This window comes from Macaca fascicularis, chromosome 17 (genome assembly GCF_037993035.2).
Source record: "Macaca fascicularis isolate 582-1 chromosome 17, T2T-MFA8v1.1".
NCBI classification, from domain to species: domain Eukaryota; kingdom Metazoa; phylum Chordata; class Mammalia; order Primates; family Cercopithecidae; genus Macaca; species Macaca fascicularis.
The window spans coordinates 99,452,503-99,466,042 of record NC_088391.1 but is presented as its reverse complement, the minus strand read 5'-3'; the positions used below and the strand labels follow the sequence as shown (position 1 = coordinate 99,466,042).

The following is a 13,540-nucleotide window of genomic DNA, read 5'->3' as shown; positions in this document are numbered from 1 at the left end:
TGGAATCCGCCTCCCACAGGGCATAGCTAACAAGACTTGGAGAAAGTGAGTGAGCATTCCCACAGGTGATAGTGCCCAGGCACGACTGAGCTGCAGAGTGGTAAACTGAATGCACTGCCAGCCCGACCCAGCCTGCTTCTTCCTGAGACCCCCACCTTGTGACCTTCAGCAGCATGGCCATGCTCACATCATCCCCTGTCATGGTAACCACATCTACCTTGCTTTCACAACTAATGAGACTATTTTATCTGAGAACTCATTGCTGCTAAGTACTAACATTATTCTAAGCCATCCTCAGAATAAACCTTTTTCATAAAAGCAATCTGGAGGAGGCAGAGAGCACAAGGGAACAATGAGACAGATGTGAGGTTTTCTTAGAGGCAAAAAGAGTATCGACATAAGCTCCATGTGGCTCTTAAAAACTGTAAACTTTTCTCTGGCCAAGGGTCATTTTGAAGGGATTGGAATTTCTTTATTTTGTTTATACTTAAACAGCAGGGGAAAAAAGGAGGGGCATAATTCTTTAGTTTAATACTATATTGGGCTCAGGGATTCTCATACCTCCCACTTTCCCAAGGCTGCACTTACTGATGAAATTATATGCTGGACCTGTATAATTAAACCTCCTTTGTCAGTGAGTGCATTTAGGGGCTCACCCTCATCTTTTCAGGCTAGTATCATGACCACAGGGCTTTCTTCTGATGTCCTTTGTGTTCTAAGTGTCACAAAAGGTCAATTTGCAGACAACTGTTCTTGACTTAAGCCCTCACTTCCTTGCCTCTAATTCCAGCTAGGACTACCCGCTTCTAAGAGAATACATTTCAGATGACTTTGTTCTCATTAGCTCAAAATTCAATTGTGTTCGTTGACTTCCCTTCCCCTCCCAGGGGAGAACAGATTATAATTACAAACCCAGTCCCACTAATTGTGGACTTCAGATGCCTGTTAAAATGTCCCTTCATTGTTGGCCTCTAGATTTCTGCTGGCTTGCAAAAACACCAGCATTGACTAAACCACAATGCAGTGCAGTAAGGGCAATGGAAAGTTGAAGGGAAAAAAATACCATCTTCTACACCACATGGGGAAACTACGGCCACCAGAAATCATGTAAGCAAACCTGTGAAAATGAATATACACTTACAATTCTCCCAATCTATTTTTTTCTATGGTTTTAAAAGTTTTGCCTACCATTTTCATCCAGATAGGTCAATAGGATAGAGCTGGATTCTGTCCCTTCTACGGCATAATCTAATGGGATATTTCCATTCACATCCTGGAGAAGGACATTGGCTCCAGCCTAGATAAAAAGAAAAAAAAAGTAACATCATATATACTGTTAAAAGCAGATTAGGAGTTGCACTTCAATCTTAGTTGGGAAACAGATGCAGAAATAGTCTATGGTAGATATGACCCTGAAGAATCAGGTCGGAAGCTCGAATTATTTTTTAAGACAAATATATTGAATGAGTTGTGGAGACTCTAACATTCTGAAAACCTTCCACTGAACCTCGCAAAACCTTGGCCCCAGCTGCGTCTCCCCACCCCTTTGCTAAACCCAGCATCTCTAGTGAGTGGCTGTAAACCCATGCCTCTGCACTGGCTGCCCTATATCCTGTCTTGTTTGTAATATAATAGAGGTGTCTGATGCCTTCAAAGATTCTAAAAGAACTCTTCAAGGAACAAGCTGAACTTTGACCAACGTTCCCCAATCTGTCCTATCAAATCTTTAACCTCCTTTTTCTCCACAGAAACTCATCTGGGAGCTCTTCTCACACTATGACGTTTTAATCAAGGCCTGTGTTAGTGACTATGGTTGATTTTTCTCTTTCTAGCAACTATTTTCTAACAAAAGGCATGATCTGTAAATCTCGATAGGCTGACTGTATTAAATATGGCTCTTCCATGTGTTAGCCTCCAAGCTCCCTTCATCAGCACAGCACCTCTGAGCACTCCTGTTTCACCCCTGGTCCATCTCAGCTTCAATACAACAATAGATTTGCTTGCGCTCTTCAGAAATCAGTCATACGAATTGTCTCCATTGCTCCACATTCCCTAATGAGTTCCATAAAATTTATTAGGCATGGCTAACATCACATCTTTTAGGGCATGGCGTGAACATATGCCCATTGTCCAAGATTTCCCACACACCTCCTAGTAACATGTTATTAAACTCAGGCCAAAGGAAAGATTTTCCCTGTTCCTTTTACAAAATAGCATTCTGTGTTGCAATACTAGCATAGTTCTTATTATATCCTCATTTATAACTTTACATAAAATATGATTCACGTTTAAATTTTTATGTGTTAATATTTAGAGTTTTTTCTATTATTCTTTATTTGCAGAGAGATTTTCTATACTTTAGCAAGTTTGCACAGATTTCCAAAGAACGACTTTAAATACATTATTTTTAAAAACCCAAAACAAACAAAAAAGTAGCTTAAAGTGGTAAAATATTCCATATGTTAACATTTTCCCACAAGGTAAGTTGAGTTTCTTACCTCACCATATTGAGTGTACTATGTTATATTTTCTATAATCATGTAAAGATATTACTTTATCTGAACAGAGCAAGTCATCAGTCCTTACTAATCTAAGGACCTTTATAATTTTAAGGTCCTCAAGATTCAAATTATCTTGTTAGTGCATTTAGTTTTAATTATTCGGAGTTTGAAAAAAAAAACAAAAAATCCCTTACTTCAGGCATATTCTTTAGTAGACTTTGCTAATGATTCTTTTCCTTCAGTCTCCAAGCTACAGGAATAAGATTTTGCATTCCTGTAGGGAACATGGCTGTGCTTTGGTCAAGGATAGGCAGGCCGAGGCAAACATCCGGAGTGCCTCAGTGAGTTTAGCGCACAGTACAGGCATATAATTCTGCTTGTTATCACAGCCATGTAGCCACAATGTGGGAAGGCCATGCCTTGGTCCTACATCACTACTGTCTGTAGAACATATAAGTGCTCTGCTGACACTGTACAGGCACTGTATTGGTTCATTTTCACACTGCTGATAGAGACATACCCAAAACAGGGAACAAAATGAGGTTTAATTGGACTCACAGTTTCACACGCCTGGGGAGGCCTCAGAATCATGGCAGGAGGCGAAAGGCACTTCTTACAAGGCGTCAGTAAAATGAGGAGGAAGCAAAAGTGGAAACCCCTGATAACCCCATCAGATCTCATGAGACTTATTCACTATCATGAGAATAGCATGGGAAAGACCAGCCCCCATGATTCAGTGACCTCTCCCTGGGTCTGTCCCACAACACATGGGAACTCTGGGAGATACAATTCAAGTTGCAATTTGGGTGAGGACACAGCCAAACCATATCATTCTGCCCTGGCCCCTACAAATCTCATGTCCTCACATTTCAAAACCAGTCAAGCCTTCTCAACAGTCCCCCAAAGTCTTATCTCATTTCAGCATTACCCCAAAAGTTCACAGTCCAAAGTTTCATTTGAGGCAAGGCAAGTCCCTTCTGCCTGTGAGCCTGTAAAATCCAAAGCAAGCTAGTTACTTCCTAGATACAATGCTGGTACAGGCATTGTGTAAATACAACCATTCCAAATGGGAGAAATTGGCCAAAACAAAGGGGTTACTGGGCCCAAGGAAGTCTGAAATCTAGCGGAGCAGTCACATTTTAAAGCTCCAAAATGATCTCCTTTGACTCCAAGTCTCACATTCAGGTTATGCTGATGCAAAAGGTGAGTTCCTATGGTCTTGGGCAGCTCCACCCCTGTGGCTTTGCAGGGTTCAGCCTCCCTCCTGGCTGCTTTCACGAGTTGAGTGTCTCCGTCTTTTCTAGGTTCATGGTGCAAGCTGCCAGTGGACCTGCCATTCTGGGGTCTGGAATATGATGGCCCTCTTCTCACAGCTCCACTAGGCAGTGGCCCAGTAAAGACTCTGTGTGGGGGCTCCAGCCCCACTTTTCCCTTTCACACTGTGGCAGAGGTTCTCCAGGAAGGCCTCGCCCCTGCAGCAAACTTTTACTTGGGCATCCAAGTGTTTCCATACATCTTCTGAAATGTAGGTGGAGGTTCCTAAACCTCAGTTCTTGACTTCTTGTGTACCTGTAGGCTCAATACTACATGAAAGCTGCCAAGGCTTGGCGCTTCCACTCTCTGAAGCCATGGCCCAAGCTCTACATTGGCCCCTTTCAGCCATGGCTGGAGCAGCTTGGACAGATGGCATCAAATACCCAGGCTGCAAACAGCATGAGGACCCTAAGCCTGGCCCATGAAACCATTTTCTCCTCCGGGGCCTCTGGGCCTGTGATGGGAGGGACTGCTGTGAAGGTCTCTGACATGGTCTGGAGAAATTTTCCCATTGTCTCAGGTATTAACATTAAGCTCCTTGCCACTTATGCACATTTCTGCAGCCAGCTTGAATTTCTCCTCAAAAAATGGGTTTTTCTTTTCTACCACATTGTCAGGCTGCAAATTTTCTGAACTTTTATGCTCTGTTTCCCTTTTAAAATGGAATGCTTTTAACAACACCCAAGTCACTTCTTGAATGCTTTGAAGCTTAGACATTTCTTCCGCCAGATACCCTAAATCATCTCTCTCAAGTTCAAAGTTCCACAAATCTCTAGGGCAGGGGCAAAATGCCACCAGTCTCTTTGCTAAAAATAACAAGAGTCACCTTTGCTCCAGTTCCCAATAAATTCCTCATCTCCATCTGATACCACCTCAGCCTGGACCTTATTGTTCATATCACTATCAGCATTTTTGTCAAAGCCATTCCACAAGTCTCTAGGAAGTTCCAAACTTCCCCACATTTTCCTGTCTTCTTCTGAGCCCTCCAAATTGCCCAACCTCTGCCTGTTACCCAGTTCCAAAGTTGCTTCCACGTTTTTGATATCTTTTCAGCAACACCCCACTTCTATTGGTACGAATTTACTGTATCAGCTCATTTTTACGCTGCTGATAAAGACATACTTGAAACTGGGACCAAAAGGAGGTTTAGACTTACAGTTCCACATGGCTGGTGAGGCCTCAGAATCATGGCAGGAGGTAAAAGGCACTTCTTACATGGCAGTGGCAAGACAAAATGAGGAAGAAGCAAAAACAGAAATCCCTGATAAACCCACCAGATCTCGTGAGATTTCTTCATGAGATTAGCACAGGAAAGACTGGCCCCCAGGATTCAATTACCTACCCCTGGGTCTCCCCACCCGCGGACAACAAGCGGTAATTCTGTGAGATACAATTCAAATTGAGATTTGGGCGGGGACACAGCCAAACCATATCTGGCATGCTTGTTCCCAGAGAAAGACAGAAAGAGCTCACTGCAACCTCTGCTTCCTGGGTTCAAGCGATTCTCCTGCCTCAGCCTCCCAAGTAGCTGGGACTATAGGTGCGTGCCACCACACCTGGCTAATTTTTGTATTTTTAGTAGAGATGGGGTTTTACCACATTGGCCAGGCTGGTCTCGAACTCCTGACCTCAAGTGATCTGCTCGCCTTGGCCTCCCAAAGTGTTGGGATTACAGGCATGAGCCACTGTGCCCTGCCGTGAAATAATCTTGAGCCCTCAAGTCACCCTGACTCTTCCTCACCAGGGGAAGCAGCCTGACCTTCTGTGTCTGCGATGCCCCATTGTTCACCTAAAAACTGTGATGACTTCACCTGGAAAGAGTACCTTGAAAGAGGATATTCTCTTCTAGTCCCACTGTAACTACCCCGTTTTTGCTAGATTCATGCCTAGAGTGAAATCCCAGTATCATTTGGGGAAAGTAAATACTAGGACACTGGATGAAGCAAGAGAACGGCAAGATTTTACATTTATATGACATGTATCTCTCTCTAGGAGCCAGAATTTCCACCAATAATTTTAACAAGAGAGATTGGATATGAATAATTAACGAGTAAAAAGGAAATAACTACTGAATGTAATCTGGAGAACTCTGAAGAATACGGGAATAGCAGATGCAGGGAGCAGATATTATTTCTGCAGTTGAGGGAGACATTCCCTAGGTATGAAGGTATGTATGCAAAAATGTTAACATACCTACATACCTGGGGAACATAGGTAAACATGGATTCTTACAACATTAGAGAAACAAAGGCAGAATATTCATTCACTGACATTGGACCACTTAGAAGAGATTCCAGATTTACAGTACGGCTCTGGCAGTTGAGGGAGGAAGGGGTACTGCAGTAGGAAGGGGCTCCTCTCACTGGCCCAGGATGTTCCTTCTTGTTCTGGCCCACTGTGGGGTACCCAGCGGTGCACACCCTCCAGCCAGGTTTGCTGCCACTTAGCCCATAGCTTCCCAATTGCCAGAACCAGTCTCCGTGAATTTCCCCACCATGCAGAGGCCACAGCCACATCCTCTCTAAAAGGGTCTACATTTCAATCCCTGAGGGGTCTCTTCCAGATTCTCTCCCCGATGTGGTGAACAGCGGTTGCTTCCTGTATCTGTTGTTCTGTTAGTTTTCAGCATTATCTTTACCCCCCGCTTTGTAATTAATCTACCTTTATTAGATAATAATGTTTATATTAAATGCATCCTATTCAAACTAACTACTTTGGTGGACTTTTTGTCTTCTACTGGACACTGGCTAGTACCTATGTTGTGCCTTTCTCTTATAAAGTGAGTATTGCACAGTAATAGAGAGTTAATGGTTTGAGATTCCATCCCGGTGCCTCTCCCTCATGAACTTTATGGCCTAGGGCAAATTCTTAAGGGTTCTACGCCCCAGTTTCCTCACAGGTAAAAGCAGGCTATACTAATTATAAGCACCACTTGGAAAGGTTGCATGCAGGAGGCTCATGGCACTTCACATGCATGGTTCTAGGTACACACAGCCTATCTTAGCTATTGCATTTAACAAATATATTAATCCACATGGCCTTGAGTAGTAAGTCTTGTCTGTGATGTTTTCAAGGCATACACCCACTGTTCTCCACCAGGGGCAGCATAGCTGAGCCTTTAAGGACACAAAATCCAGTTCAAATCTCTGCTCAAAACTTATCAGTCATGTGACCTTGGAGAAACTGCTTGCCCTCTCTGTCTTTAATTCTCCCAAAGTTGTTGTGAAGATAAAATGGGTTAATGTTGGCAAAGTATAAAAAATCTTGATAAAATAGTACTAGTGCAAGGATAGCTCTGTATCAGGCTTGGATAATAGGCTATAGTGCAGTCTGCAAAATGGCTAGCATGTCCTATTGAAAATACCTACTTTTCCTAACACTAAAACTCAGGAGGGCATTGTAGGTGCCTATTTGAAGTAATTTTATTGGAGTGCTACAGATAAGAATACAGGTATGTAGAGACAAACACCCATCGGCATAATACTCCATCGAGGAATATAGGAAATAATAGAAATGCTTATTGTGCCTATGGCAAAGTATGTGCCGCCATCCACCACGCATTAAGTAGCTAACTATACCAAGGAGGTGTGCACCAAGGTCAAAAGATCTAGAGCTTGTGGAATGGTGTTAACAGTGGACCTCTGGAAGCTTCTAGACTAGGCCAGTGGTGTCTCCCTGTATACACCTCTCTATGTAAACTATGCCTTAGTTTCCCATGCTTTTTTCTAGAAGCCCCCGACTTCCCAATTCATGCTATGTGCAGAGTCCTCTGTCTCGCCTCCATGAATAAAAATAGACTCTTCCTATGCCCTGTTGTGAAAAAGGTAAGTGTCCTTAGGAAAGCTGACCATATTTCCCACAATTGCGTAAAACACTTGCGTTTGGAGATAATGCCTTGACACAAAGGGGATTCTTTGAAGCCGGCAATGTAGATTCCTTGGCAGGCTAGAATCAAATATTTTAGCAAGTGAAGCTTTTGCTGTTTCTCAGGTTATAACAATTCATGGAAGTTTTATAGGCAAAACCTGCCCCTTTGAGCCTCGGGGATTTCAAACCCATGTTTGCACTGGAAGAAGGCATGATAGAGGACAGAGCTAAGGTGATGTGCTTCAGATACTCCAAACAGCCCTGGAAAACTAGATTAATGTCTCACACTTGCACATGTGCAAACACCATAATTCTTCCCTTTGCATAAATTAATTTCATGTCAGGATTCCTTACTTTTACTGTACATGAATATTATTGTGTACACCACTGAGAAGACTCACAGCTGATTTTCATCATTAGTCCAGCTAACTCAAAGCAAATGTGTAATTGTAGTTGGTAATGGATCCCACTGCAACTAAGGAGCTGATGAGTTGCAAAGCAAGGCTTCATCAAAATGTCAGAAAACCTCAGAAAATCTAGTTTTCAGCATATCAAAGGTGATATGACCCATGAAGTTAGGAATCAGTCATATTTATAAGGTATTAGATTAGCTCTTATTTAAAAAACAAAAAACAAAAAAACCCCTCCGTTTTGAACCAATCAGGCATAGCAAACCTATGTACTCAATTGTGTGAAATGAAAACAATCAAATCAATAATTTCTTTTGACATTGCCCATTTATCATATGAGACTTTAAAAATCTGTGTTCTGCAACACAATTTTTCTCTTCCAAAATACAAACTTGATATTTTAAAATACCTTTTAAAAATGTTCTTTTTTACATTTCAAATTTCATTCCTCTGAAGACTCCAGTATGTAATTTTTCAGCTATGAATAAAAAAAAGTGAGAGAAAAATGATCCTGAATCATTGTCCATATCGATTCCTTCAGTAAATGGTTCAATACTTTCTGTACAGAATGAGGAGTCACACTCAACATTCGCATTGATGTTAATTTCATGTATTGGTGTATGTATTTGACTGTACACATGGTTGTTTTATTTCAGAGGATGAGAAGCAGGGGGAGTTGAGGGTTTTAGAGAAGATTTTCAAATATAAAACAAATATCCAAGCCTAAACTTACTTCATAATACAGGAACAACAGCGTTAGCAATCACTCTACATTTTCTAAATCTTAAGTAATATTTTTAAACGACTGAATGCTGCACTTTATAAGAACATATGGATTAGGAAGTGGGTGTGTGAAAAGGATACTGAAAGTGAGAATAACTGAAAAACATATATACTTTCTCACGATGTAAGAGAACATATTGATATTTGGTACCCACTAACACCCTAAACCCTAAGGGTTTGTGTACACGTGTGTGCATATACATGTAATATCTTCATAATATATATTCTTACATCTATTCACTAGATGTCAAATTTTTCATACTGACAGTACTTATCAGCCTTTGTCTTACTGAAAGAAGTAATTCCAAATTAAGAAAAACCTTATGCAGCTCAACAAAAAAATGTTGTATTTCTACAACATAAGACTGTAAGGCACGTCTTTCAGTTTGGCTCCAAAAAAAAAAAAAAATCAATCACATCATAATTGATTTTCATCAGAGAAATAAAATGAATCAATGTTTTATGTGCAAAATCAATAGCAACCGCTCAAATACTTTCTGCAGTTGAAGACTGCATAGTTCCTACAGGGAGCCCTGAGCGAATTTCCTGTGTAATTATTGAAACTGGAAGACTGCTTAACTTCCAATTTGTCCTAAACTATGTTTCTGGAGTGTTGGAGATGAAACTCAAATATATCATTCCCCACATGAAACTCAAATATATCATTCCCTACAAATGGAAATTTAATTTACCACATGCCATATGGCATATGAACCAAGAGGTGTATATTTCCCCAAGAATTTATTGGTTTATGTTATATAACAATTTAATCTCAAAGAATATACTTGTCAATTGTTTCATTTATAGTTCTCTAACGCATTAATATTTTATTTTATTTTATTGTTATTTATTTTTATTTTTTTGAGACGGAGTCTCGCTCTATCACCCAGGCTGGAGTGTAGTGGCGCAATCTTGGGTCACTGCAACCTCCTCTTCCCAGGTGAAAGTGATTCTCCAGCCACAGACTCCCAAGGGCTGAGATTACAGGTGCTCACCGCCACACCCAGCTAATTTTTGTATTTTTTAGTAGAGACAGGGTTTTGCTACATTGGCCAGGCTGGAATAATCACATTTTAAATGAGAATTATCTATCTAATGGCATTTTAGTAAACAAAGGCCATCTTTTTTTTTTTACATGCTAACACATTTTGGTAACTTTTAAAAATATAATTTCAAATTGATGGAAAGTTGCAAGAGTAATGCAAAGGACTCCTATGTACCTGTTATGGTTTGAACTGCATTTCCCCAAAAAAGTTATATTTAAGCCTTACCCCCAAGTACCTGTGAATGTGGCTTTATTTAGAAATAGGGTCACTGCAGATGTAATCAGTTAAGATGGGTCACGCTGGAGAAGGATGGGCCTTAATCCAATCTGACTAGTATCCTTGTAAGAAGAGAGACATTTGAAAATGGACACACACACAAAGCGAAGGCAGCCACATGAGGATGGAGGCAGAGATTGGGGTGATGCTGTCACAAGCTGAGGAACAGCTGGGGCTACCAGGATCTTGAAGATGCAAGAGAGGGGGACCCCCTAGAGATTTTAGAGGAATCACAGTGCTGACATCTTGATTTCAGACTTCTAGCCTCCAGAACTATAAGAGAATACATTTCTGTTGTTTGAAGCCACCCAGTTTGTGGTATTCTATTATGGCAACCTTAAGAAACTACCACAATACCCTTTAACTAATACAATGGACTACATGTTTACATACATGGAGATACTGCCCCAAATTTATATGCTAACATTTTAACTTCCAGGATTATGACGTCAGAAGGTGGAGCCTTTGGAAGATAGTCAAGTCATGAGGGTGAAGCTCTCAGGATTGAGATTGGTGCCTTTATAAAAGAAACCTTAAAGGGCTCCCTTGCCCTTTCTACCATTGTAAGGATGTAGTATGAAGACAGCAAACTATGAAGACCAGGAAGTGTGCTCTCACCAAACATCAAATCTGGCACCTTGATCTTAGATTTCCCAGCCTTCAGAACTGTGAGAAATAAGGTTCTGTTGTTTATAAGCCACCCGGTTTATAGTGTTTTGTTATAACAGCCCAAACAGACTAAGACATCCAAACTCACCCATCATTTATATTTTCCCCTATTGTTGTTCATGCTCTCTCTCTTCCTTCCTTTTCTTTTCTATCTGCCCCCCGCCACACGCAGTTTGAACCACTTGAAAGTGGGTTGCAGGCATCGTGCTTCTTTATCCCTAAATATTTTAGTATGTATTTTATAAGAACAAGGATATTCTCTTACACAACAGTTATCAAAACCAGAAAATTCAACGTGAATATGTTGAATTACTTAAACCACAGTTAATATTCACATTTCATTATTTTTTCCAAGTATGCCCTTGATAGCACCTTTTTCCCAAGGTTTAGGATGTAATTCAGGATCACCCGTTGCATTCGAGGTCCTTTCTCTTTAGTCTCCTTCAACACCACATACCTAGTCACGTGGCCAAAATGTAGAACACTGATGGCACCAAATGCTTGTGAGGATGTGGAGCAACAGACGCTCTTTTTCATTGCTTGTGGGAATGCAAAATGGTACAGGCACTTTGGAAGACAGTTTGGTAATTTCTTTTCTTTCTTTCTTTCTTTTTTTTTTCTTTCTTTTGAGACAGGGTCTTGCTCTGTTGCCCAGGCTGGCGTGCAGTGGCGCTATCATGGTTCACTGCAAGCTAAACCTCCCAGGCTCTGCTGCCTCAGCCTCCCAAGTAGCTGGGACCACAGGTGTGCACCACCATGCTTGGCTATTTCTTCCTTTGTAATATTTTTTTGCAGAAACTGAGTCTCACCATGTTGCCCCGGCTGGTCTCTAATTCGTGGGCTCAAGCAATCCCTTCCCCACTTTCCCAAAATGCTGGGCTCCAGGCATGAGCCACCACGCCAGCCTGGTAATCTCTTACAAAGTAAACCTACTCTTACTACATGACCCAGCAATCATGCCCCTTGGTATTTGCCCAAAGGAGTTGAAAACTTACGTCCACACAAACACCTACGCACAGATGTCTGTATCAGCTTTATTTTTAACTGCCAAAACTTAGAAGCAACCAAGATATCCTTTAGTAGCTAAATGAATAAAACTGTGGTACATCCAGACATTGGAATAGTATTCACAGCTATACAAAAATGAGCTATGAAGCCACAAAAAGACATGGAGAAACCTTCAATGCATATTACCAAGTGAAAAAAAAAAAAAGCCATGAAAAGTCTAAACATGTATGATTCCAAGTATATGGCATTCTGGAAAAGATAAAACTTTGGAGACAATAGAAAGCTCGCTTGGTAATTATCAGGAGATGGGTCGGGTTGTGATCAACAGACAGAGCACAGAGGGTTGTTAGGACAGTAAAAATGCTCCACAGATTTCTGTACGGGTGGATCCATGTGACTGCATTCATCCAAATCCATAGAATATGCACCACCAAGAATGAACCCTAATGTTAACTACGAACTTGGGGTGATAAAGATAGGTCAAGGTAAGTTCATCAGTTGTAACAAATAAACTACTCTGGTGGGAATGTTGGAAACGGGAGGCTGTGCGTGTGTGGGGTCAGGGAGTACATGTGAAATATCTGTATCTTTCTCTCAAATTTTGCTGTGAACCTAAAACCGCTCTAAAAAAAAGTCTAAATAAATGCTGGCATCTAACATAAAAGAAAAAGTAGAAAATAAGCCTTATAAGTGGATATTTTATGCTTATAAAATATAGATAGTTTTTCTCTCTCCATAGCAAATTTTGTATTCATGTGCTAGTAGAAAAAAGTGAGGGCTACCCTCTCCCCCCATGCATATATCTATATATAGATTGATAAAGTGAGAACTATACTCTACGCCCTACCTCTCCCCACTAAGGAGAAGATAGTCCTCTTTCTTTTATAGACCTCCCCTTTATAGTCCTAAATATATACACTTTAGATCAGAAAATATGCCATTAGCATTTTGCAAGTTTTTATGTTAATAACACAGGGAATTGTATTGTGATACCAGAGGTTTACAAGTATCTACTTCATCTGGACCCAGCTCTCTCCAACCTCATCATTTCCACTTGCCTACAGCTCACCCTATTCTACAGAATTTGTTGTGTAACCAAAATGAGAGTGGTCTTTGGTTAGTGGAGGAGCTAGACTCTTGTTGTCTAGGGGCTGATCTTACCACACTCGAATGTGTCGTCGTTGTCGTTATGTGAGAAAATTTCTTTATGTTGGAATTTATGTTGGAAATGGTTCTTATTTTCTCACCTGGGCTCTCTTTCCTCAGTGGCTTCATTTTCCTATGTACATGCCCCCAGAGAGAGTTATGAGGTGGTAACTCTGAGCTTTAAGATACGAACTGGAAAACTCAGGCAGCCGTGATCACAGAGGCTGATGTGACAGTTTGGGAGGTATTGCTGAGGAGGGGCTTGCAGATTTTTAACAAGGCATGAAGGCCTCATAATTTTAAAACATCCAGATGAGGAAATTGTGTATTTCATATATATTTTACAAAAAGTTTAGAAAAGTTACCAGTTTATATAATTTGCTTTTATAGAAATATTGCCTTTTTTAAAGCTTTTTAAATTATTACATTAATACAGTTATCTGAAATTTTAAAGACAGTAAAATTAAATTAATTTGCAGTCTCTCCAGTCAAAGGCAAATACTATTAATATTTCAATGAG

The 13,540-nt window shown here is 40.7% G+C and overlaps 1 protein-coding gene across 12 annotated transcripts in view; it reads right to left on the bottom strand.

Annotated features, from left to right (window-relative positions):
• Positions 1 to 13,540, bottom strand: part of MYO16 (myosin XVI) — a 698,554-nt gene that overhangs the window by 417,982 nt on the left and 267,032 nt on the right. For all 12 annotated transcript variants that reach the window (XM_045377420.2, XM_005586232.4, XM_074021383.1 and 9 more), the window contains one exon: positions 1,189 to 1,297. In XM_045377420.2, the coding sequence (XP_045233355.2) occupies positions 1,189 to 1,297 (109 nt within the window). The remainder of the gene's footprint in view (positions 1 to 1,188; positions 1,298 to 13,540) is intronic.